Source organism: Echeneis naucrates, chromosome 22, assembly GCF_900963305.1.
Source record: "Echeneis naucrates chromosome 22, fEcheNa1.1, whole genome shotgun sequence".
NCBI classification, from domain to species: domain Eukaryota; kingdom Metazoa; phylum Chordata; class Actinopteri; order Carangiformes; family Echeneidae; genus Echeneis; species Echeneis naucrates.
In genome coordinates this window covers 3,369,261-3,396,290 of record NC_042532.1, presented here as the reverse complement: position 1 = coordinate 3,396,290, position 27,030 = coordinate 3,369,261, and the positions used below count along the sequence as shown (strand labels likewise).

The window sequence follows — 27,030 nt, the reverse complement described above, 5'->3', positions numbered from 1 at the left end:
TGGTCCGCTCTGGGGAAAAGTCAGCAGACTATCTCCATCAGTAGAAATGAATAGCAGCAGTGTCTGCTTTTAGTGAAATGTCTTCATTAGCTGTTGGATGCATTGTGTTATGAGGATGAACCCTTATGACTTTAGAGATCCCCTGTCTTTGCCTTGAACCAGTTGCATGTTGAAGTTTTATACAGGCATTTTTATTCAGACTCGATCTATATGTTTTTTCAGTTTCAATTATTAGCAATCAAGCAGACTGATTACAGATATTTTGAGTTGCCAGCACATAACAACAGTTATGCAAGGACTCTGGCCAAGGTGCTGCTATTAGTTTGTCCAACACAACACCTCCATATGATGTAGCGAAACGGCCCTGCCACCACACTCTCCATAATGATCTTTCAGTTTAATGAGCAACCATCTAATAAAAACCAAACATGAAAGATTAATCGGAGGGCTGAGCCTCACACTTTCCCTGACTAACCAGATCCTTTCTAGTCTGGGCCGGTCTGTGTATAAAGGAGTCTTCGGTGCTGATAGGATATTGCTTGTGATGAATAACCAATCAGATTTGGTTCTCTGGGCAAGACATTGTTCCACGTTGCAGTGTTTACTCTCAACGGGGAGAGGCTCCTGCATCAACTCCATTTTTATTTTTTTTTAATTAATGCACTTCATCAGTTTAGATTTAAAAAGTAACAATTCTGATAATCGGTCTGAATATAGTATCTGATAATCTGCCAGACCAATACTCTGTTAATCTCTAATCATAATGGCTTTTTGTCCACTCTGGGAAGGCATCTCCAGCCACAGCCTGAATTTGTACTAATTTCTCATTCCCAGTCTCATTCCCCTCCTTGGTTACAGCCCAATCATGACTATAATAAATCAACAACAATAAGTACCAATTTATTGTTTAGATATGTTGGGTTGCCAAGTCAAAGGTCATACAGTCACTTCAGAAAACGATGCTATGAGGCCCCCTGGTGTCTGTGGAGCCCTGAGCAGCTGCCGGGGGGGGGGGGGGGGGGGGGGTCAGCTCTGCAGGAACACAGTGGCCTTCTGTGTGGCTCCAGTAGAAATGTGTGTGATCACAGATCATAGGACATGGAGCTATGCTGCACCTGTGGAAAAAAAATGATGATGAACTGAAAAGGCAGAACATTAATGTCAGCCTGTCACTGCTCGCTGAGAGCTGGAGACAGGCCCCCATGCATTGTATATGTTATATTAGCATCTTGAACACAGTCCAATTCGTTCTCTGTTTCATCCATGGGGTGGTTGGTAGTTTGCTATTAAAAAAACAGGTACAAATGTCCGTCATCTTCCCATTCACACACTGTCTTAAATTGAGGCTGACCTACTGACTTCCTGGTCACTCAGGGTCACCACTTGAACCACGCAGCCTGTCTGCTGCATTTGGTTTGATATTATAGGCTGCTGTTTGATAATATAGCTGACAAAGCAGAGATGCTGGATTGTTCCTGAAGTTAATGTTTCAGACTTTTTCACTTTCATCATCATCTCCTGATGCCTCACTAGTGCTCCCTTCGCACTCAGCTTGCTTCTCTTCTACTCCTGCTCTCCACTCTGCTGTTACCCTTTGCTCCTTTTTCTCCTTCCAACTCTTTTGGCCCAGAGCTCCTGCCTTTTTTTTTATTTATTTATTTATTTTTTTATGTTTTTTTTATTTATTTATTTATTTTAAATCTCTCCACTATGACCAAGCTTGACTTCTGAGTTCTTTCCCTACATGTGGGCCAGATCTCTTCCATCCATATGTTGCTCTGTTGAAATTCTTAATCCGTGTGTGTGTGTGTGTGTGTGTGTGTGTGTGTGTGTGTGTGTGTGTGTGTGTGTGTGTGTGTGTGTGTGTGTGTGTGTGTGTGTGTGTGTGTGTGTGTGTGTGTGTGTGTGTGTGTGTGTGTGTGTGTGTGTGTGTGTGTAAAAGCAGTTACTGCATGTCACCACTGGCTGTTCTCATTTCCCTACTCATCCTGTATCCCAGCCTCACACAGACACGTAGAAACACACACTACCACACCTGTCTTCTTATGCCCTGTAGCAGGGCAGCAGTGTACTGTAGCGTACTGCAGGATATGTGTGTTTCAGTGACTGCAGCTGCTTTTGGCCATCCAGGCTGCCTCCTCGTTTTCAGCTTCATTTCCCCCCGTAATGAAGATTCAGAAGCAGCACAGCTACTGGCACAGGGCAGGGGAGGAGAGGAGAAGAGCAGAGAGGAAAGGAGAGGAGGGAGGGATGAGGAAGGCGCAATAGAGGAGGAAGCAATGACAGCAGAAAAGGGTGAGAGTCAAAGGGAGAGAATAGAGAGAGTGACAGAGGAGGGAGCATCTTGATGGAAGGAGAAACAAGTACCAAAGAATCCTGAGGAGAGGAGAAAGACGGGAAGGAGAGAGGATGAGCGTGGAATGGAGAACAGCAACAGAAGAGGAAAGGAATAAAGTGTGATGAGTTTGGTGCTAAAGATGCTTAGAAAAAAATAGCTCACGCTCTCTCCTAATTACCTCCCTGGCTGTGATGAATGGCACAGCTCTTCAGACCCAATTGGTGAGCCGACCTTGTCATGTGTGTTGATGGGGTGGGGTGACTCCACAACCCACTCCCACCTCTGCCCCCCTTACCTATTGTACCCCCTCCTGTGGAAGCAGATGCTGCTAATACGTGCGTGTGTGTGTGTCTGTGTTTATGTGCATGCATAGCAGGGGTACACATGAGCACTTTCAGTTGGGCACTGCCTCACTTCATATGTACCGTGAATTGTCCTGTATTAATTGTTGCATTAAATGTCTAATTAAAGTTAATGGCTTCGCACTGACGCTGACTTTTAGGATGATTAGTGAGGTGAAACTTCCTTTATTTTGCTTATAAGTTTAAAAACGTTTTCCACTCCATTATGGGATTGTATGGGGTCTTTATGTAGTACACAAGTGTCAACCCATTTTGAAGTCACCCATTGGTTTGTGAGCTGCCGTTCTGCAGTCCCCAGTCGGTAATTTTTTCTGCCACCATCATATTTTTTTTAAATTAGTGGAAACCATATTTGGAGGAGAAGGTTGAGGTGTGGTTGAGTGAGGGCTGGTTCTGGCCTAGTCTAGTCTCTACCCTGATTGTGTTGTATAGATTTCAGTCACACAGAAGGTATGCCCCCCTAATTAACCTTCTTTTATTTTTTTTATTTTTTTTTTTTATCGAAATCAATGTTTTATTTTTCCTTGCTTCCATAAGCCAGCCATGGTCTCTGCCCAGATATTCTGTCTCTCTTCTCTCCTGCAGACCAGTAAGAACTGGCGGGCAGCGGTTGATCTGACAGGCCGGCTGTTGACAGCTCATGGTCAGGGATATGGAAAGGCGGGCCAGCCAACGTCCCACACCACTGACTCACTGCAGGTAAGATGCGAGTGTCGGTTTCTTTTCATGTATCCAATCTTGTACCTGTGTCTGTGGTTCTGTTAGTCGAGGCAAAACCTCCTCCAAGACAAGATTTACTACATAATAATGTAGCATTTCCCCTAATTAAATAAATTATGCAATTACCTGTCTTTAAAATGGACATAATAATGCACTTGCTGAATAATATATTGTGTACTCTGCAGTATTTCACTATCACGGGAGATTTGAACAGTTTCTGATTTAAAAAAAAAAAAAGCAATAGAAGATAAATGGATGGATGGATTAAATTGATCTTTCAATTAACCAGAATAGGAGACATTGGCTTTGGTGTGCTAGCTGCGGAAGAGGCCCTGATGCCTGAGTACTTCGAGGGTGGAGAGGCTGTGGCTGGTGGCCTCTGTTGTCCGATAAAACACTTTCATGAACACATTATGTATCATGAAATACAAAACCAAACGAGACTTGGATTTCAAACATTGTGTCTCCTTGTGTTTACATTACACCAGAAGATTATCTAAACACTTGAAACAGGTTACAATATAAAACATTTTATTGATAATACCTTTGGTTCTCACTTTCTAACAAACACATAGCATGAGACTGTCTGCTGTCAAATCTAAAACCTGTCTCCCTGGGAGATTAATGGTCTTCCTCACTTGCACATTGAAGTGGAAACAGAAATTGTTTATTCTCTAGTGGGCCTTTACAATCTGTGATGATATGACCACATTCCATGAGTACTGTGTTTCCTTATTCTTAGTAAAGTGGCGTTTGATTCTCTGTGCATGAATTCTGTTTTGCTTATCTGATGCCTTTTAACAGGTTGAGGGCCACCTTAATCTTAATGCAGTGTTTCAGATTGAACTGCCATTGTTAGCCATGGCATCTAGTTTGCCCTTGAGATGATGGTTTTAGTGACCGTGACATCATCAATTACATTCCTCCAGATCAATACATTCCCCACAGGGAGCTGCTCTTTTTGAACGTGCTCTAATCAGTGCTTTCAATGCAAGGACAGCTCCCTCTGGCCAGAAGCTGGTTCTGGATCTGGCTGCAGTTTAATAAGTAGATGACACATGCATGACAGAGATGTGATCAGACCATTTCTTCCTTAGGTTCTGGCCATTCGATAAGACCTTAGTACCATGCTGAAACTTGGATGCTTTGAGGCTGTACAGCTTCTACCATGTAGCCTTTACCAATATAGACCTTTTCCCATCAGTAAATAACTTACTAAGACATTGCAATGCAAAGGGCTACAGTCTGCCTTAAGACACTGGTATTTACAGTATTACACTGATTGGTGTTTATAGAAACTAATTCTTTCCCATTTTCAAGCTTATGACACCTTCCAGAGACACTGTGAACACATGTTTCACCTGACCAGCATGCTGCACTTAAAGCTTCACTTCACTTAGGTCTAGGATGACATGTTGATCTGAGGACCCGAAATGTGTTAAAAATTCACACAATTGCCAACCAAAATTCAAACAATTGCCAAGTATCCTGGAGCAAATGCCCAATCTCCCCAAAAGACTCTACTGCCTTCATGGCTTGTACGCTAATTTTCTGTGGACAATCACATAATAGCATGCAACTGATTGGTCTGAGCTGTTGTCAGGCATTGATCTGATCCTCTGATGATAAACTGTGGCAAAGCAGCAGTTAAAAGTTAAAGAGAAGTCACCAAGGTGCCCATGAACCCTGAAGACCTGCAGTTAAACCTGAGACAAATGAATGTCTGCAGTGGAATGGAAGTTAAAGGAATAAGAAAATACTGCAATAGCTCAATGCTTACCAAAATCACAATGACACAACTTAACACAAGCAAGTATTTCATCATGGTCAGCTGATGCAGATCATGACGTTATTCAGTTGAGTTCAGCATCATTTCATTGCATCCAAAAAATCCCTCAAAACTTCTTCGCCTTTACCAAAATTATTGTTGCCTATGGCAATATTTTTGTTCTCAAGATATTAATTTAATGTTGTCTACAATTTACTAATAGAGTGAGGTGTGTTTGTATCCGTCCAGCTCTGGTTTGTGCGGCTGGCCCTTCTCACCAAACTGAACCTCTTCCAAAACGCTGAGATGGAGTTTGAACCCTTTGGCAACTTGGATCATCCAGACCTCTACTATGAGTACTACCCCACTGTTTACCCCGGGAGGAGAGGTATACAAAGCACAGTCATACACAAACACCACATGCACACGACTATACCATCTCTTCTTTTGCTACATTATTATTGAACTTTGTGTAAGAGGATCACTTTTAGTATTAATTAAAGCAACTTGTATATTCATGTTTAGCCTTGTAAATCCCGCATTGTTTCATTTCTCTTTTCATATTGCAGTTGTCCCAAAGCTGCTCTATACATTTCTATAGGGACTCAACTTAAGGTGGAGTAGTGCTATTCATAATAATGCTAAAAAAGTTGCTTCAAAAGTCTTATCTGTGAATATTGAATGTGTTACTAGCCTTCTCTCCAAAAGGGTTTGTGTTTTACCCACATTTTTTAGGATACACAAGCATTGCACCACTTTCCTATTAAATATTCAAAGGAAAGTTTCTGCCAGGAGCTTGATATAAGACTGTATCGTCAAGAAGCTCCAGCAACTCAACTTGTCTACAGCAGTTCTTTGGTTTTGTTTTTCCTCTTTTTACACTGCATGAATTGCTCTCTAATGTATTCCCATTACTTTGGATCTGCTTCACCCCTTGGGCAGTTGTAGAGACGCAGCTGCACACACACACTTAAACAAAAGAGAAAAAAACACACTTTAAGCTACACTGCACAGTCCTCTAAAGAGAGCACAAATTGACTTTCCATTGCTCAATTTTAAATGCTTTGTACAATGCTAGGTGCTCACAGATAGACTGGCACGATTTGTGTAGCCTGGCATCAGAAGTCCAACATTTCTCCATCCCAATATTTGACCGCCTTAATAGACAGCAGCCTGTGTATCACTTTCTTCATAACTAAGCACTCAAGAAAGAAACTTTGTTTTTCAGATGTTATCATGTCTAACCAGTAAAACATTGATTGCAGTGGATGAAAAAATACTATGTAGCATTAATTCCCATCGTTTTAAAAGCTATTTTGTATCCTCGTGTTCTGCTTCTAGTTGTGAAACATCAGTTTTCTGATACCTTCCATAAAAAGCATGCTCACTGTCAAGCTTCTTTTTACAGATGTTTTCAGCAGCTAGTTGGAACAATGTTTAATGTCCAAACCAAATAAAATCAATGTATACAAGACTGGACAAAATTATTACCATTTATTACCAGGAAGTATGATTGGAAGAGTCCTGAGAGTATTTACATTTTTCACATCAAATCAAAACCTCTGAAGGATTTACCAGTCCACAAAATCCCCAGTTTCCCCTCTTGTGAACAAATACAGTTCAGTTCACATTCACCTGTGCTCACCCAAGTACGACTTTATCTTCTTCTGTTCTGTAACTTTTTTGTCCTAACAAATGTGCAGAAAGACTTTATAAAGCACCCATATGCCACCGACTGTTGTTGAGTGGAACATCAAAAGTGCCCAGTGAGAGAGACCAAAGTGCACATTTTCAAGTCTCTGTTAAGTACCCCTAATTTTAACTTTTTTTACTACTTTCCTTCCTTGTTTTGCCATAAGAAACCATCACTGAATTTTTTTAGAGAGAGAGAGATAGAGAGATAGAAGAGATTCTCACACATTGTCCTGATAGCAACATTTTCCAGCTGACAGGGAACATGCTGGTTTACTGAGAACATGCTGGCTAACTGGGAACATGCTAGCTTGAAACTAGTTACCTTGTTAACTTGCTGGACAATAATTTAACAAAGTTGAATAAAGAAATACATTTTTTCCATCAACTCACTACCTACCTATGCAGTCTGCCAAAGCAAGCAAATCTGCAGATGTCGGCAGTTCCATTCCAATCAGCCATTAGTTACAAATTACCCTGGGAAAAAATGCTGGTCTAACCCGGTCCTGGAAGTGCTCGTGGATCTAATAACCCAAGTGCTCTTGTGCATACATGGGCATCCTCTTGCATACGGAACAACAGCAAAAGGTATAAACAGAAAGGCCACCCACTCATCACATCAAGGCTTTATAGCTCCACTCCTAGTCAAAAACTCCTCAGGGTACCTTTTAAATGTATTTTTTTATGTCTGTGCAAGATTGTAGTTTCATGGGTTGTTTTCCCTCTCAGTTATGAAGCTGCACTAACATTTAATTCTAACAGATACTCTATAGGTATGAAAAATCCGAATTTTAAGCTGATGAAACTTGCTTATATCCAAGAGAGACTTAAATAAGTCAGGATGAAGATAAAGCAATGTAACAGAGGGCAGTAATGTAGACACCTGGTATGTGTGTGTGAGGGGTTGGGGGGGGTGGGGTCCTATATTGTTGATGGGTAAGACAAAAACCGCAGACAGACAGGCAAGAGAGATAGAAAGAGAGATATATAAACTGGCAGACGCAGCAGCCACAGATGGACTAGCTAGCTGAGTTTCAGATCTGATGACGGTATCAAAGAGACCCTGATCAAAGCCTGGGGACTCACCTGAATATAGGCTCTTCCTAAGGGATATGTGTGTGTCTGTGTGTTGTGTGAGAGAGAGGCAGCGTGAATGATGTAGAGGCAGAGGGAGATACAGGGATGAGGCAGAGAGATGAGTGATGGAGCTGTGCAGCACACCCAGAGAGAGATGAGAGGGTTTAATAAGCAACCATACGTAGCTCAATGCCATCTGTAGGTTCCTGCCTCCAGGGCTGTGTGCAGTCTGTGTGTGGGTGGATGGGTTTATATTCTCATCTCGTGCTCAGTGTCTTTCTGTCTGTCTCGCTGCCTTCCTTCTCTTTTTTTCCCCTCTTTCTCCCACTATGTCCTCATCCCACCCTGTTTCTGATTCTACCCTATTCTCTTCCCTCCTGTTTTTCTCCTGTCCTCTCTTCCACCCTCTCTCCTCGCTCCTTCCTTCCCTCCTGTCCAGGCTCCATGGTGCCATTCTCGATGCGTCTGCTGCATGCCGAGCTTCCCCAGTACCTGGCCAAGCCCCATGAGGCTGTGGACCGCCTGCACAACCTCAAAATCGTCTGCCTCACTGTGAGTAGGCACACATACACTAACATAGCCTCTGGATGAACATAAAAATATGAATTCACACAAAAAAACTACACACCCACAGAAAAACACATTAGCCATACTAATCTTCAAACCCACCTGCATAAACAGCCAAATTGTTGGATTTTAGAGGTGCTGAATATGTAGATTGTAATACACAGACACAAAAAGCTCTTAGCATTGTAACGATGGTAGTGAAGCAGTTTCCTCCTCTGACTCTTGAACCTCCCTCTCTATGGTTGACAGATTCTGGAGAACTTAGAGAAGGGCTTGGCTGAGGATGGCAGCATGATCACCCTAACACAGGAGAACAGGCAAGGTAAGCAGACACACACACACACGCATGCACAGGCATTTGGTTACAGACCTGGCCTCAATCCCAGACTGCATCACACTGTAAGAAGAAAGTGAGTTCATGGGGCCCAGTAGGCAAAAACACACATACACTGACAAACACACACAAGCACTGAGGCAGAGGTGCACCTGGTGCAGGACTGCAGCATGGCTTGGCCACACATGCATGTATTCTGTCACATAAAGACACCAATGCAGTGTTCTAAAAGAGTTTAGCACCTCACTGCTTTGGTGCTGGTGCTGAATATCAAACTGTCCCCAAAGTCCTTCTCATCAAGCAGATCAATAGAGATTCATCCTATCCAATCCACTCAAATCTGCACAAGTATGCTGGGGAAACAGGCACCTGCATTTAAAATTGTTCAAGTCTACGTATAGATGCAGTCGATTTGCTTGATAAAAAGGACTTCATCTTCTTTTTCTTCTTTCCTGTTTTCTTCTCTTCTCACAACTACATCTTAATACAGATTTTTCAGTCCTTGTGTTTGTCCTGTGACTGCAAATTAAGCAACTTTTCCAAATGTTGTGTTCTTTAAGAGCGACTAGTGGCTGTCCAGGAAGATAATTCACTGCAATGAACAGCAACAAGCCACTTGCTGGAGTCGAGCTAAATGAAAGATGCTTACCTATAATTGGCAAAATTGGCCAGGTGACATGTGGACAAATACGTGTGTGTGTGTGTGTGTGTGTGTGTGTGTGTGTGTGTGTGTGTGTGTGTGTGTGTGTGTGTGTGTGTGTGTGTGTGTGTGTGTGTGTGTGTGTGTGTGTGGACTTCTGCCTGTTTCCCCTCCTTCTAAAAGCAGAGTAATAGCTGTGCCCTCTGTCTCTCCTCTCCCTGCCCACGCAGACAGTCAAGTCAATAGCACAGGGCCTTGCCTTCACACATCAGACCCCCACTGAGTGATTAGCTCTTCTCCCCAACACACACACACATACAAGTGCGGTGATGAATACTAATAGGACTGCACACAAGCTCTTCCACACAGTGCACTGTAGAGAAGTGGAGGAGAAGAGGAAAGCAGAGAGTGCCGCAGTGTTGTCTTCCTCACCACCTTGCCTTAAAATAAACCCTGGTGTGGGGGGCAAGGGGGGTGGGGTAGGGTTGTGTAGCCAGAAATGGAAGGGTAAGGTATATGGGTGGAGGAAAACAGGTAGTCACCCTGTCTCTATCTGTGTTCTTCTCTTCTCCCTGTTATAGCATCTTTTAAACTGTGGCAGTCTCGCCTCAGCCGGGTCATGTACTCTATGGCCAACTGTCTTCTACTGATGAAGGTAGGTACTGATAGTAGTGGTGGATGGGGCGGTGGGGAAGGGTTGCAGCTACGTGTGTATTTGCTTATGTTTGTGTGACATGGTGATTGTATTAAATGCGTGTGTGTTTCTGAATTTGTCTGGTTGTGTGCCTATGTCAGGGTGTGTTTGTGTTTGTATGTGTGCATGCATGCGTGCGTGTGTGAATGAGTGAGTCTCAGAGATCTTTGATGCCAGGCTGGTGGAGGATTCACAGTGAAATCCCCCTAGACTGACCACTAATTGGATTCGTGGTCAGTGAGAGAGGGAGGAGGGAGAGGGGGGGGGGGGGCTAGAGTGTGGATTGGATCTTGCGCAACAGAGAACCACAGTGCCATCTACTTGTGAATGACAGTATTTTTCAATTTCTTTGCTTCAAATTCACTTTCAATATTCAGAGCTCCCCTTCCACACCAGTGACTTTCTATGTTCTACCATATTTTCCACACTTAACTTTAAATTATCATTGCCTGTTAATATGACAAAATATGATAATACAAATAATATAATAAATAAGTATAAGCAAATAATAATATCTTTACATTTGTGATAGGTAATTCCTCCCATGTTAAAGCTACTTTATGAGAAAACGAAATATCAGATGTTTTAAAGTACCTAATAACAATCTAAGGTCTTTTCTTAAAAGTTATAAGGTTGATCTAAGCATGTGCTAATCACAACAGAAATTAAAATTAATTCAGAATAACTTCCTATTCATGCATAAAACAAAAAAAAAAAATGAAACATGTTCCTAAAACAGCTGGATATCACATTTTGGCCAGCGTTACTTGTGCAGACAGAACTGTGTATGAATTCGTATGGTGGTCTGGTACTTGAAGCAGCAGGATGGTGTAACAGGGCTGCATGTAAATAAATGAATGTGTGTGCGCTCACAATGAAAAGGAACGTGTCACCCAGTGTGGATCACTGATGTGTTTTCATAATTATTGAATAACAATGGCACTCTATGGCACAAATGAATAATTATTCAATACTTGAGACGCCATGATAAATTTTCATTAATACAGTATAGATAGCAATTAATTAAATGTAAGATGGTTTAATTTGAAAGCTTTTTTGAATTGAGATGGTTTGAAATGGTTTTGGAGGAAGTGTAAAATACTACTGTGTATGATATACACATACATGCTCATGTACCTGAACAAAATGCACATTCTCTCAAGTTTGTCCCATCCTATTCCACACTTTATCTTTATACACACGCACACACCTCCTAACCTCTTTCTGTCGCCCGGCTCAGCAGTCCAGTCGCCATGTGAGTGATGTGTAGCACTGCTGTGTGGAGGTGGGAGAAGGGTCAAGTCACCCCGCAAATACTCCATATGTTTGATTTATCACCCCCAACCCCATCCTCTCTAGCTATCTTTCTCTCTCCCTATCTGGCTCCCTCTGTTCCCTACTAACTTCAACTCATTCATTAATTTATCTTTTCTTCCCTTACTCTCCATTCTATATGATACTCTCCCTTCCTCCCTCCTTCTCATACTCTCACGCCCCCACCCTCGCAGGACTACGTTTTGGCAGTGGAAACCTATCACTCAATCATCCAGTATGAACCTCAGCAGAGAGTGCAGCTGCTCAGTGGAATAGGACGGATCTTTTTGCAGGTTTGCAGAGTAACACACACATAGATATACGCACATAGGATAGATTATTTGAAGTATATCTTAGGGTTAAATATTATGGGAGCTACAGAAAAGTTGTCCAAGGGAGAATTCTAGTTTGGTCAACAGTGCTACTCAGAAATAACAGTTCAAAGCTTTTCTTTTTTTCTTTTTTTTTTTTATGACAAAATTGACATCTACTCTTAAGTGATTATAAGACACCTGTTGCCCCATATTTAACTTCTTGAAACAGTTAATTTAGCAAGATTATGCCAAAGTCTGGCACATGTCAGGGCCACTTATTGTCAAACCCAGATTTTTATGACCGCAACATGGTCTGCCAAATTTACTACAATGCATATGTTAAGATGAGCTCATTTAGAGACAAAGTTAGAGGAGACGGACTATCTTGTTATTTTTTCAGGGTTTACAGTCGAAAATGACTGAGGGAGAAACAATCTGATGCTGCTGCAGCAGCAAGGTCTAAACCCCAATGGCATGTGCTACGAGAAGAGCTACTGGACAGCCTTAATTTGTCTCTGACACAGAGCACAGCCTTCTGAATATACTACAGTTAAGTGTTGATTTGCTTCAACCTCCAGAAGGTAACAGACAAAAAGAGCAGCTTCTAATAAAATGTCTAACTCCCTAGTTTAATAACTGGAGTTGGTGCCCATAAAGCCATGTTACCAATCACCTCTCTACCTTTGGTTCTAGTCCTAAGACCACAGTGAGCATCCATACACCGTCCAATTTGGAGAAAATTTGCTGCAATTTGGAGGAGAAAAAAAAACAAAAAACAAAACTCAGTACTGTCCGGTGTTTATTTCAGTTTTTCTTTTCCAGTCGTTTTGTGGCTAAAATCCTATTATCTTTTTGTCATTCCGGGTGAGTGACTGTTTCGCAAGCTGGGTTACTTATGTTTGTCCCATTTTATATTATACGCACATGATAATGTGCTACTGCTGCTTTCTTCTTGGCTAGATCGGAGACATTAAAACAGCAGAGACATACTTCCAAGATGTGGAGAAGGCCTGCCAGATGAAAGGGAGTCAGTCCACTCACACTACATGCATGCTGATGAACAGGTATCATGTATTTACGAACTGTGTACTGCATGTGTGCATACATGTACATACAAGTACGTCCTTCAGAGTACCTATTCATTTTGCAAGTTTGTGCCTCAACCCTACATGTCTCACACATGTCACCTCAGATGAATGAACGTACCTCACCAACACTGTGTGTGTTAGTGCTTATTTCTCAAAGGCATTTATGCTCCAAGTTGCTTATACTTATTTTTATATTATTTATGCACTTCCAGGGCATTTGTCTACCTCAGTCAGAACAACTATGCTGAAGCACACGCATCCTTCACTGAAGTCTTGAAACTTGACCCAAAAAACCCTGTTGTAAGTGATTCATACAACATCTACTCCACTGTAACATCGATGTTTTTCACTTTGGGACTGCATGATATTAAGTCTACAACAAAATCAAGTCTGCCAGCAGCAAATGCATAACAATACTTTCTGAAGCCATTGTGATTACATAGTAGCACATCTCTGTTTTCCAAATATTGTTATTTGTTTAAAACTTTAACAGTAAAATTAATCTTAAAAAGAATTGTAGATGGTATCATAGAAGTCTTCAAGAAGCAGTTCAAACATAGTCTGAAATGTTACTAAATGATCCAGATAACTGTCACATAATTGATAAACTGACACTAAAACTGATCTGTCCTCCCAGGCTAACAACAATGCTGCAGTGTGTCTGCTGTACCTGGGCCGTTTGAAGGAGTCCCTTGGCCAGCTGGAGGGTCTGGTGCAGCAGGACCCTGCACTCTACCTCCATGAGAGCGTCCTCTTCAATCTGACCACCATGTATGAGCTGGAGTCATCTCGCAGCACTCAAAAGAAGCAGGCTCTGCTCGAGGCTGTGGCCTGTCGGGAAGGGGACAGCTTCAACACACAGTGTCTGAAACTGGTCTAAGAGCAAGGAGGTTGGACTGTAAGAGGAAACACACTACTGCATTCTCCAGTGTAATGGGGAGTAAACCCTCCAGCAGGTAGACTCAACCTACCAGCATATTAAATGATCACTAATTCACAAATTTTGAATGAGCTTCAAATTAGTGAGTTCAGTCTCTACTAAAGCAGACATTGCAGTTTTATATTGTGATATCTATTAGACCATTTCTAGAACAGGTCCAGTGATTTCCAGGCTACAAGCAGAGACTCTCTGAAGTCATTTGACCACCAGACAAGAAATAGAAGTCTGGGAAGCCGCTATGACCTGCAAGGTGACAGTCTTGTGGCCAACAGCTGCTGCTGTTAAGAAGGTCAACAAGGTCATTGCTGCCTAATCTACAGCTATGTGTAGTAGACTGAGTCATTGTCATAATGTTATCTTTTAGACCATGCAGGCTGTGGGTTTAACAATGTTTTATGTATTTTAATGTGACAGTTATGTTACATGACTTTGAGACTTTACATTTAAGAATTACATTTCTTGCATTTCTATCTGTTTTTCTAGACAAAACCTAACTACACACAAAAGAATTAGAGACACATGTGTATGATTCTATAACACTGAGAAGCTTTTTAAATCATATTAACCTGACATTATGGTGCCATGATTATTCTTGAAGGGCATACATTTTGGCACAGGTTTGTCTTACTGCAGGTCTCAGGTTCACTTCTCTAAGATCTGCTTCATGAATTAAAGAATTGTGGTAGGTTCATAGACAGACATCACCACACTTCTGCCTCCACCTTTTCAAATATTTTTTTTTTAGTAGTGCTTCTTCACTGATTGACTTTCTCTAATCTTGTCAGCAAGGCCTCTTCAACAGTGGAGTGGCTCTCCCTTGCAGGTCATGGCCAGTCCCTGAAGTAATGATCCAGCAGGCGACACGGGCATTATCTTGAGCTTCAGTGTGCTTTAAGACTAATACATCTGAGAGGTCCTGTTTAATGCTCCCTGGTTGCAGACACCTTTAATACTGGATTAACAATCAAAAACCACTCAGTTTTAGCTTTCAGCATGTTTTTGCATAAATAGGTAAATCTGCCAGACTGCATTTAATCCTTGTAAAATATTGAAAATCCAAAATTGTATGCAGATAGATTTTTGTTTAAATTATTCTAGAAAATCATTATCTTCTTAAATCTTTTTATTGATTTGTCTTGATTAATGTTTAAATTTCACTGTTTACATATTGTGTTGCTCATATTTGTGTATATTAAAAAGGCATCTGGAATAAAAAGAGAGGCCTGAACTATGGAAGGAAACTGTTCCTGCAAATTATTTAGCATAGGAAGTAGTGTGTATGGGTGTGGAGGTAGAGAGAGAGGTTGTCTGGGTGGTCAACATTCAAGGTGCACTCGACCAGCATCACCACCATATCACTGATGATGGCTTGCCTCTGCAATTATCCAATTTAACCCTCTGGACTAACTATAGCTGATATCCATTAAGGTTATAATAATGAGTAATCTCAACTAATAACACAAGTTGTCGTAGTGTAATTGTTCATTTTGAATTCAAACATTCACAGTGTAGGTTGGGAAAGTAAGGAAAATTAACTAGTGATTCAACAAACGCTAAGTGGTGTCAGGAGTTCAATCATTGTAACCACTTTGAAGGTTAGAACTACTTTAAATGATTAAAAAAAAAAAAAAAACTCCAGCATTTTCAGTTTGCTATAGTTCTGCTTTGAAGTGTTTGGCCTCACTTTTGCCTCTTGAAGTGACAGGGATTTTTTTTTGTGCTGCTTTGCGCCTGCTGAAACAGCCTTCATTTAAATGTACATCCTTTCCTTCTCTCATTCCTTGCTTTCCATATTAAGCAAACTATTAGTGATCAGGTCTCCTTTCTTCACGGCAATTCTGATCCATCTTTCCACCTTGTCCCTGACTTCAAATTAGGCCTGGCCGTCCAGGATCTAGCTGATGTCATCATCCAAGTGCAGGTGCTCCTCAAAGAATATCTTCAGGTGAGGGACCATCGGACAAAAAAAGGGGCCTGACCGACAGTGTATTAAATGAGTTAAAACTGCAGGGAAGCTTTAGTGTGTCTTGCACGCCCACACATCTCCAGTTTCAGCAGGCCAGTTAAACCATCCACAGCCTCTACTGACCATTCATCAGCAGACAACATGAAGACTACTGAATATTACATTTGTGTTTGCATCCTTAATATTTTCCACGTACACATTATGTTCCTGTGGATCACATGTAGGCTGAACAAGGAAAATGCCATGCATTTCAAGTTATCACTCAAAACCTCAAAATATGCAGCACAAACAAAAGTTGTGAGTCACACCATTCAGGACACCCACAAATTTCACAGTGAGGCATCAAAACAGTGTTAAGTATTTTCTGATTAAGGGCAAGGGAGACAATTTATAATGGATATCCCAAAACTTCCTCTCTTGAAATTTGCCACCATGAGCAGGCTGTTTAAAAAAAAAAAAAACTCAGACTCACAATTTTCACAGTGAAACATCATAAAGGTGTTCAGTATCATTATACTAGTTTTGGGACACATTAGACAAAGTGTAACAGTTACATGACCTTCCTTGTCTATAATTTCCTGAGCTCCAAGTGCCATTTGAATGATAAGTAACCTGATTGTTGAATAATCATGTGCAGGTGTGAGGTGGATACTGCCTGTTTGGAAAAGCACACCAATGAGTAAAATATGGTGTTTTGTGTGGCCATCAGCTGTATGAATGGACATGTCGTCATCTTCAGTCCGGGACAGTTAAGCAGATACATTTTGGGCCTAGTTGGACAAGCTCATCTGTTTGAAAACTTTTTTTTTTTTTTCCCCTTAAGACAAATTGGTATACTTTTCCAAAGATCTCATCAGTTAGCTCCTGCTGTATATCTAAGGTGCTAAAACTTTTGTATTTGTGTATTTTTTTTTTAATCACTACCAACTCAACGTTTAAAAATACAGCAAAATGGATATATTTTCACATAAGGTTGGTTTTTAAATTGTTGATGGCCAATAAATAAAGTTAAAATGTGCGTTGGAAAGATGGAAGGATGATACTTTATTAATCCAGAGCAAATTTCAGATGTCCATTAGCTTTCACAACACACATGAAACTCATTACTCCCCACATAATAGAATTATAAATGAGACAGGAGACTATAATAGGAAACAAAAACACAACATAAGAAGGTAAAGTAAGAAAACCAAATCCAAATGGGCATAAATTATTCAATAGGCAAAAAGTTTACTGCACTTTGTGAATGAATAAATTGCATCTACTTATCGGCTTTTGCTATGTGTAGTATAAATTTCAGTTTCCATTGTTAATTTAGCAGTCTGCAATAAAAGCTAGAGGCAGCAGCTGGAGGATGGAATGTTACCGTCCAGAAAAGTATTCCGAGCTTCTTTAATTGGTCCAGGGACACCAGCTGGATTGGACTGAGCCTGTGAGGCAGTCTCTGGTCTTCATCAGATCCGTCCTGTCCTGTCCACTGGATGTTCTAACAGCTGGGGTTTAGTGAGGGAGAATCTGGGCTGTCTGGTCCAGGGGAGCTAAGATGATGATGAGCTCACCACTGTAATATTCTCTGCCCATATACCTGTTATATGAGCAGGTGTCAGTTTCTTGCCCTCCTGTTTTGGTTTCAGTACCCACTCAGCTGAAGATTCATTCTAAATAAGTTTACAGTGGGAGAACAATTAATCCTCTTTTATTTAAATGAGTCATCCCTGAAAGATTAGAGACATCTATCTCTTACATTTAAATATTACACATGGATGCTTGATCCTCTGCTTAGATGAAATATATTCTCTGTTCATCTTTCAAACTGTTTGCCAGTCAGTTCCTCTGCACTGAATCATTTACAATGTGTCCATCACTGTAAATAGAGTGATCTATGTGAAGCTTTAGATGCAGATTCTGATCGAAGAAAAATCTTTTCTGTTGTTCCGACTGGTCACAGTATTGGCTCGGTCCTATTACAGCACTCATATTGTAGATGACATATCTCTGAGATGTGTGTTGAGAATACTGAACGGTTTAAATCTACCCATTTGAATATTCTCAGTCAAACTGATTTAACAGCAGTTCACTTTCTGCTCTAGGCTTATATACATGTTGAAATATAAGCTAGTCATCAAAGGTTATCTGAATGTATTTAGAGGTTAGGTAAATTATCTTATATATTTTATATTTATATTGATATATAGTGGAGCAATATGTCCTGAGAACAGAATTCATACCGCGTATGTCTGTCTTCAGTTCTCCTAGCCAGGCCTAAAATGTGGGATTTTCCTGAGTTAAAAAGGCACATACTGTGCTCCTACCCTGACCTTTGCTCTCCCCATGTTGGAATACACAGGCAGTGCAGGAGGCCAGTGGATGCCTGATGAAGCATTTGGTTTGAGGTGTTGATGGTCTAGTACTACATCTAGTGGCAGTGAACTGGAGTATAGAGAATAAAAACATGAATTTAGCTGCTCATTTCCCCTGTTCAGACTACTTCCACTGTTTTTAAATGATATGATAGATGATAGGTGTGCATCAATGTCACAGATGAATCTTTTTGGCTCAATTGTATTGAAATGGAAGCTCTCATCTTTATCTGTAACCCGCTCTGAATAATTGAATCTATGTTTCGTTGTTAATTGTTTTTTGTGGTCATCGTGCCCACGCATAGTTAGTGAAGTCTCTGTGAATCTAATCCATCCCGTGCTGTTTGTCAATCGAATGGCCATATGAGGACATAATTTTATTAGTTAGCCCCTCTATATATTCTTACAGCTGGATTCTATGTAGCAGTTTGGTTAATATTCCAAAACACTGCACACCTCTGCTGTATAATGCTTCTAGGTATAGTCTGAGCTGATGGGCAGCCACCTAAGAGAGGCAGGATGTGGATATTGGAAGTGTGGGTGTAACAAGATGCTCACTGGGAGACTACCCAGGTCCAGCAGAGCCCAAATACACTGTTCTAACTATGGCTACTACGAAGAACTACTGTATCAGCAGTCTGGTGACAGTAGAAGTGGACTCTCTCTCGTCTCAAAGGTCTGGAATCACAGACGTCACAGAGGGAGTTCTGACTTCATTGCAGAATAGGAAAGCAAAACAATGCAGTGGAGTTGGGGTGAACTCTGAGGAAAAGGTCCAGCGATTGGTGTGAGTAATGGTCAGTTTGCAAGGTGAGGCAGGGCACCTTGCCAGTACAGGTCTGCATTCTCCATCAATGTAACAGGGAGTCCACCCTCTAGTGGTCGAATGCACATCCTCAAATAAGTTAGTTCGGTCTGTACTAAGGCAAACGTGAGTTTTACAGTGAGGCAATGAGCAGACTCAGTGAAGTCATTTGACCAGGTTTTTTTTTTTTGAACAGGTCAGCACTGGCTGGAAATCGACTTCCTCATATCATCCACAGAGTCCCAGTTTAAACTCCTATTTGAATAGAAGGAATACAACTCAAGGAAATGTGTTTTACAAAGGAGTTCAGTAGATCAGTGCTTCCAAAGTCCACTGAATTTCACTGCTAACACATTGCTAAACAGAGCTGAGTATTAAATATTACTATTTCACTTTCTGAAACCTCAAAGACTATATTCTATATTTCTATGTTTGAGTTAAAATATTAGACATTCGGTTGTGTGTTTTTGTATATGTACATGAAAAACATACTCACAATTTCAGGAGCAGCACAGCAGCATACCGCACTATTGCCTTACAGCAAGAAAGTCAGGAGTTCGATCCCCAGGCCTGAAACCTTTCTGTGTGGCGTTTGCATATTCTCCCTGTGCCAGCGTTGGTTTACTCCGGGACCATAGACATGCATGTCTAGGTCAACTGGTGACTTTAAATTGCCCGTAGGCGTGAGTGAGTGGTTGTTCATCTACGTCTGTCTCTATGCGATGGACTGGCAACCTGTCCAGGCTGTACCTCGCCCTCGCCTGGAGCATTGGCTGGGATTGACTCCAGCAGCCCCTGCGACCCAAAAATGGATAGGTGGTAGAAAATGAGTGAGTGAGTCATTGATTGAGGTTTATTTTCAGTTAAGTAAAAGGTCAGGATGTTCAATCACATTCAGTTCCAACATCAGTAGCTGCTGATTTAGAAACATTTCAAGATGATAATGGAAAATGCTGCTTTTCAGTTACATAACTCAGTGAAGCCACAGTACAAATCACCATAACTAACCAATGAAATAAACATTTACGAGCTGAGGTTGACCCAGCGGTGAGAAAAGGGTTCAGAGCCTTACATAAAACGCAGCTGTAATTAACAGTTTATAATTTCACATGGATAAAAGTTATTCTTAACAGCTATTTTACAAATCTATCAAAAACACAAGTACTCATACAAAATGGCCCTGTGTTATCTGAAATAATTTCATTGTATTATATGCTATTATATCGTTTTGACAGTTGTGTCAAAAGCAGCATTTCACCGCAGCTGGTAGAGGTGCGCCTTGGTTTAAGTACCTCTCGCTGGGTAAGTTTTCATCTTTTGTAGTTACTATAAAATGAGAAGTTCATCCTTCCCTATAAGCAGACTAACTGATTATTTCGATTTCCACTGGCATTGTCTACATGTAGGCTACATCATTTCATTCTCCACTTAAAACCTTAGCACAGGACATGATGATCTCACACTCCTTTGCATCAAAATGTCTCAACATACCAACAGACCAGCTGATCTACTGGTTGACGAAACCACATTAGAGACTGTTGTAGACTGAGTTTGTAGATGATGTGTTCAGCATCTCTCTCTCTCCATTTTAGGATTCCTCCAGAGAAGCTAAGTACTTTTGACGAATGTCAAAGTCATCCGCTGGACGGTTGTAAGCTTTCCACACAGGCTCCCCCACAAACAGCCTCATAGCTTTGGTGTAGTTCTGCAAAGACAAAGTGCTTCGATCAGTCTCAAAGGCTGCATAGAGGGCTACCAACACGATCTGCTTCATTAAAAAAAAAAAAAAAAAGTAATCATTTAGTGCTACCTATGATAAAAATAAAACTTCACGGTGGCCCTGTGGGCCCATCGTAATTGCAACTTAAGAAAACACATGCAAGCTGCAAAACACAATGAAAGTGTTCCCCACAAAACAAAAAAAAAAGTGAAGAGAGGGGCGAGTCTGACTACGGCCCCAGCTCCTTCAGTCTGTGTGTGAGGACAGTGATCTCTGAGTGCTGTTTAAGGAGTCTTACGAAGGACCTCTTCTCTTCAGACATGTTGGGTTGGTCGGTCTGATCACGAAAAGGGTTAGGCTTAGCTGAATTAATAAGATACACTTGTGTCGTGTTGAGCTACATCCACACAAACCTGGAGCTCAGTTACTTTTAACCAATTTGGAATCTTGTTATCACGCCAGCGTGATCAGATCCCATGACGTCTTCAAAGCGCTGTCAAGAAAAAAACATCCAGACACCTAGAGCACTGCTGAAACTTCACCCAAAAGTGCAGCTTTCGTAAAACCAGAAATATGATCATTTTAATTTTATAGTACAAAAATATTAATCTGAGCATAAAAGTGGGATGCCATGAGAGGAGCAGGCGTTGCATTTTTTTCAAAATATTCACATTTTTTGTAATTTCACTCTGCTGATTATAAATAAATAGTATATTTTTTCTATCAAATTTGATGATCTCTGTGCATTTTGGGGCCCCTTGTGTTGATATAGTAGATTAAAGTGAAAAATAATTATCAGCTCATATAGATTATGTTGTGCTGAAAAAAAAAAAAAAAAAAAGATACCCAGCATATGTTTGCTCAACATTTTTTATGTGGTGCACAAAAGAGTATTCAAATATTCAATAGTATAAAGTATTCAAATACAGCTAGAGAGGCTCAGACCTCTAAAAGTTTATGAACCCTCCTTAAGTCAAAGCAAAATGTCTGTTGTAAACAAGCTCTGTTCTTTTAATCAACTGTGAGTGTATGAATGATGCTGTTGCAAAATAGTTTGTGTATGAAAACAGTTTGAGCTGCAGGATAAAACAAAGTGAGGAATTTAAGCACTGTCTGTTGTAGAGGAACAGCAGTTCAGTTAAAATGTCACACTAAATTCGCTGAAAGTACAAAAGGGCACAAAACAAACAAACAGCAGCAAAAGTGTTGACAACAGTAGCATATCCCCCAGCCGCAACATTTCTAAACACAGTTGAACAGTTTTGTGTGACAGCACACCAGTCACTTTGTGCTCTCAATATTTGCTTGTTCAAATATTGTTCTTTTCTTCAGCAACAGACCAATTCCCCCTCAGGCATCATTTGCCCTTCACTTTTCCCTGATCCAGAGGACTGAGCCACATTGTCAAAACTGTCAGTGTTGAACATCTCTATGTGGAGCGCTGATTATGTTTCTTTTATTGGTTAGTTACATTCGTTTGTTTTGTTCTTACTTTTTAGGAAAAAATATGCTACGTCTCTAGGCTGGAGGAAAATATATGCCGGTATTAAACAACAATAATAATAATACATTTTATTTGTGAGGTTGCCTTTCAAGGCACTCAAAGCATTTTAGGCATTTTACTATGAAAAACCTGAAAGGAAAAAAAAAAAAAAAGATTTGATTTTGGCGAGAAAGTCATGGATTGATTAACCGGCCTGTGACCTCTCTGTGTGGAATTTGAATGTTTGGGTTAACTGGTGACTCTAAATTGTCTGTAGGTGAGTGTGAGTGGTTGTTGGTCTCTGTGTATTCACCTGGTGACCTGTCCAGGGTGTACCTTGCTCTGGGATTGACTTCAGCACCTGTGACCCGGAAACACATAAGCGGCAGTGTTTCCGGGTCGAGTGAGAGAGTGTTTCTGGCTCCTTGGAGAGCAGCATCATTTTTGCTGTGCCTGTCCACTTTGAACAAGTTTTAAACCAGCTCAGTAAGAGATTACTCTGCTTGGCACAATAGGTGCAGAAGACTTTGCATGTTGTATATGTTGTATATGTATATGTATATGTATATCAGCGAGGCAGATAGAAAGGAAACACAAGTTACCTGCCCTCTTCAAGTTCTGAGCTACCTGAGGACTGAATAAATACAGTTGGTGGGAATCGTTACTCCCAGAGGTTAAAAGTCGTGTGTCTGTAGTTCAGTGGTTTTCCTTCCTTGGGACACTTTTAGTAGGTAGTGACCTGAATTAGGCTGCCCCCAGTGTAAGTGAGGGAGAACATGCAATATGGCTGCCTAAGACAGTCAAAACATTCCATTCAACCCACATGCCTGAAAAATTGGCTCACCTCGATCCTTCAGTGAGGGAACATTTCAGAGAAGAAATCTAGGCTGACACATCCTTTAGGAAAGAAAAGGCACTGACCACAAATGAGAAGGATTCTTCAGGATAGATTTCAAACAGGCAACACACCACCTAATTTAGCATTTAATGAATGCTCTGACGTACCGTCTCATCCAGGGTGAAGCGGTGGTAGATGCCTGCTGGAAGGGTGATCAGGTCTCCTTTCTTCATGGCAATTCTGATCCATCTGTCCTCCTTGTCCCTGACGTCAAAATAGGCCTGGCCGTCCAGGATGTAGCGGATCTCATCATCCAGGTGCAGGTGCTCCTCAAAGAACATCTTCAGCTGAGGGACAGTCGGACAAAGGAAGACAGAGGCCTGAGCAATGATTTCTTCATTGGTGTATAAAACTATACATCCAGTTCAGTTGTATAAATTAAGATATATGAAGCACAGACATAGCAGCAAGCTAATTCTCTACAGGTGAGAAAATCTTCTAATACGGTTAATACATTTCTGCTGCAACTTCAATGTATTCCTACTGCATCTAAGGCATCTTTACCTTTTCCTCATAGTTGGGTAATGTGTCCTTGTGAATGGAGATGATGTCCATGTAGGAGTAGCCTTGGTCTTTGCGGATCTGCTCCAGCTGGGGGTCCAATTCATAGATATCAGCATTCAGCTGCAAAAAAAGGAAACTCATGTAGGAAAAATATGTTTTGTTATTTGTAGACTATTTAAGCCTGAATGCTTTTTCTTTAAATTGCTGTTAGCTCAAAAATTGCAGAAAATACAATATATATTTCCAATGAAAGTAGTCTTAAATTGTTAAAAGTCACAGCGGTTTGTGTGACTCCTATCATTGCAGAGACATTTCCATAGATTTGATCTTTCCAGTTTAATAACTTGTGTGATAAGTTGTTATTACAAAAATGCTGCCGAATGTGTTGAGTTTAGACAGCTATCTGTAACTTCATTTACACCAAAACAAACTTTCCTATTCAGCTGGAAAACATCAGTTTAAAGAAAAGAGAGACTACGAAAATATTATCACATCTCCAGCTGCTTATGACGCACTCGCACTCATCTGTTTCTGGACCAAGGGAGATGCTGGAGCCAATCTCATCTCACACTGGGTGAGGGTGAGTCACCCTGTAAAGGTCACCGGTCCATCACACAGAGACAGACAGAGACCAACAACCACTCACACTCTTTGGACTACTTAGAGTCACCAGTTAACCCAAACATGATGTCTTTGGACAGTGGAAGGAAACCCACACAGGTATGGGGAGAGCATGCAAACAGAAAGGCCCCAGGCCCGGGGATCGAACCCACAACCTTCTTATTGTGGTGCAACAGCGCTAACCACCATGCTGCTCTGTTTCCCTTTGACAAACACACTTGTATTAATGTATTTTTCCTCAATGACTTCCCTCTTATACAGCGAAGTGTGTAATATCTTGGTTGTTATATTATAGCACTCAGCATGGACTGATGAGGCTATTTAAATTTAAATACACAATAGTGTTGCAGAGTCTGTGTGACTATCACTATTTAACCTGGGACTACAATCTGAGCTACAGACAAATAACGTGATGCCCACTCCTCGCTGTTGGTTGATTTATTGTGTGACACACAGTTAAATGTGACTGCGTGTGTCCTGATACTGACTTTGTCGTGTATCGACATTTAGTGGAGATGTTGACGGTCATTTAACTTCTCAGTGCACTAAACAAATACCAACAGACAGAGCACGGAGATCGGTGGCAGTGCTGCTTCACTGGGTGTAGCTGTTGAGACAGTTACCTTCCAGTGAAAAACCCCGAGTTTCTGTAGCTGGTCCAGGGACACCGGCTGGTTCGGACTGAATCTGTGCGGCTGTCTCTGGTCTTCATCGGAGTTGTCCATGTACCAGGCTTCTACGCCCATCCTGTCCACTGGGCCTCACTGCTACACACGGCACGACACAGCGCAGGACACAGTGGGAAATGTGCGTTACGGCGTCGCGTCACGTGACTGCGGCCAGCGCCACGTGACGCGAGGCCGTGAAGCCAAAAGGGTGTCCCGTTCAAACCAGGTCGACAAGGCAGGCTGAAAAGGAAGGAAGATGTGAAGGGGAGCTCAAGAGGAAAGGACTGATTAGTGAAAATATGGACGTGTCAACGCTATTCTCTGTTTTCATTTAAATGCATTCCACAATAGGTGGGGATCTGGTGAAATGACATTTAACCCTAGATGTAGTATAGATGTAGTATGTTCAACAGAAATCTGGACGGATTTAAAGGGATTTAGACGAACGGGGTTGGTACTTGGCACATCATACAATGATCGCGTCACAAACATTAGACGGGTACCCTGTTTGTATACGTGTGTCCCAAGCAGCTAAAATGATCAGCTCCAGCTCTGGCCCAGCTCCTGACCAGAGGAGGAAACCACTGTGATGATCTGGCCCAGATCTGTACTGGATCAGAAGCAAGATCGAGTTTTATTCAGCACTGCAGTATTCTGTGCTGTGTCCGAATGACAAGAAATGAAATATGCCAGTATCAGAGTATAATTTAAACTGAAGTCTTGTTCAGTTCTTTGTTTTTACTTTTTACTTTTTATAATTCATTATAATGTTAAACTGCATGCGCATTCTCTTGGTATTCTCTTTTACATTTCACTTTTGTTTATTTTTGTGGTCGAGAAAAGAAGTGTTTATTTGGTAATAAATGGATACATGGAGCAAGATTAATGAGCTTTTCTATAGATGTCAGGATTGATGCACTTATGCGAAGAAGGAAACTTTGACCAACAGGGCTTACATTTTTATTTTGATGTTTCCACCGGAAATGTGCTGTGTAATGGAGAGGCTGTTGTTTCGTGAGCAGTTTTAATGGCGTGCTTTCCGCCCTCACACAGATCAGCAGTAAAAACTGGGTTGTGTTCTTAGGCCTGGGCAGCTTTGTGTTCTTTAGCCATGTCACGTACCTCCACGCTGACGTCACTTCAGCCACAGTGTGAACCCTGCAGCGCTCACGACGGGAAAACAGCAGCACTCCGACGAGGATGGGATTCGAACCCACGCGTGCAGAGCACAATGGATTAGCAGTCCATCGCCTTAACCACTCGGCCACCTCGTCTGTGTGGAGGTCCCGCCCCCACTATGATGTTTTAATTACACACAGTTCATTCGAACAGCTTACTGATCAGCTATACTGTAGTGCTTCACTCACACTGAACTGACCAAAAGACGGAAATACTGTAAATGTGGTGGAATGTATATGTGTATGGTGATGGATTATGTGTGTATTGGTGTACTGTTTGTGGTACTGATGTGTCTGGAAAGTACATTTTAATTTTATTCGTATTTTTTTTATTATTATTGTGGCTGTACAGAAGATGGAAACAATTATCCTGAAAAGGACAGTAAAATCTATCTATCTATCTGCAGCCAACAGCTGTGTCTGACTGGGAGCGCTGTATGCATGTGCACTTATCTATCATGCACCTTTTTGTGTCTAGTGGACTCATAGCATGCAACAATGTATTGTGTAAAGCAGTGCACAACAGTCCCTATCAAATAATCAGTTTACTCCAGAGTAGGTTTTTCACTGTGCAACATATTTGTTTAGGCGAATTTTGACTGCAGAAAGAAACAGTGATGCTATTATAAAGTGAAGAAAATAGCATTCAGGTGAAATGAAATATTTCTGCTCTGTGGGTGTGGATGTTGGTGGTGCTAAAGGCAGAGGGCGTGTCAGGCCTGGCTGAGTCAAACTGTAGGTGAGAAAAAAAACTTTTCCTGTGGTTGTGATGCTCTTCCTGCAACAAGAAAATGATGCACTGCAGTCTGCTTCTCTCATTCTGCACTAACATGCATCACACCGGATGTCAGCACAAAGAAAAGTATCATACCATCTGAAAGCTCTTTCTTCTACATAGGTGATGAGTAAGGATGGTGATTCCAGACACGGCCGATGAATTCTATCGGCCAGCCCGCCAGGAATTCACAACCAACATTAA

The 27,030-nt window shown here is 41.3% G+C and overlaps 2 protein-coding genes, 1 long non-coding RNA gene and 1 other non-coding gene across 6 annotated transcripts in view; 1 reads left to right on the top strand and 3 right to left on the bottom strand.

Annotated features, from left to right (window-relative positions):
* The window catches only part of trappc12 (trafficking protein particle complex subunit 12), a 30,092-nt gene extending 13,817 nt beyond the window's left edge, over positions 1-16,275 (top strand). For 2 of the 3 annotated variants that reach the window (XM_029493228.1, XM_029493229.1), the window contains exons 4-12: positions 3,286-3,399; positions 5,438-5,576; positions 8,397-8,509; positions 8,774-8,846; positions 10,080-10,153; positions 11,701-11,799; positions 12,781-12,884; positions 13,121-13,208; positions 13,546-16,275. In XM_029493228.1, coding sequence (XP_029349088.1) covers positions 3,286-3,399; positions 5,438-5,576; positions 8,397-8,509; positions 8,774-8,846; positions 10,080-10,153; positions 11,701-11,799; positions 12,781-12,884; positions 13,121-13,208; positions 13,546-13,788 — 1,047 coding nt within the window. In that variant the 3' untranslated portion in view covers positions 13,789-16,275. The remainder of the gene's footprint in view (positions 1-3,285; positions 3,400-5,437; positions 5,577-8,396; positions 8,510-8,773; positions 8,847-10,079; positions 10,154-11,700; positions 11,800-12,780; positions 12,885-13,120; positions 13,209-13,545) is intronic. The other variant, XR_003840345.1, reaches the window with a different exon arrangement.
* Positions 1,021-19,723, bottom strand: LOC115035433 (uncharacterized). Its single transcript, XR_003840346.1, has 3 exons — positions 19,476-19,723; positions 13,579-13,739; positions 1,021-1,115 (listed from the first exon to the last, which is right to left on the bottom strand). It is a non-coding gene; the product is annotated as an uncharacterized LOC115035433 (long non-coding RNA).
* A 93-nt stretch (positions 19,724-19,816) lies between these two features.
* adi1 (acireductone dioxygenase 1) lies at positions 19,817-26,124 on the bottom strand. The gene is made up of 5 exons (XM_029493230.1): positions 25,996-26,124; positions 24,829-25,113; positions 23,585-23,704; positions 23,188-23,367; positions 19,817-20,684 (listed from the first exon to the last, which is right to left on the bottom strand). Exons 2-5 carry the CDS (start codon positions 24,949-24,951, stop codon positions 20,568-20,570), a joined length of 540 nt encoding a protein of 179 aa, XP_029349090.1. The 5' UTR covers positions 24,952-25,113; positions 25,996-26,124; the 3' UTR covers positions 19,817-20,567.
* Positions 26,066-26,147, bottom strand: trnas-gcu (transfer RNA serine (anticodon GCU)). The gene has a single exon. It is a non-coding gene; the product is annotated as a tRNA-Ser (tRNA).
* Positions 26,148-27,030: the final 883 nt, after the last annotated feature.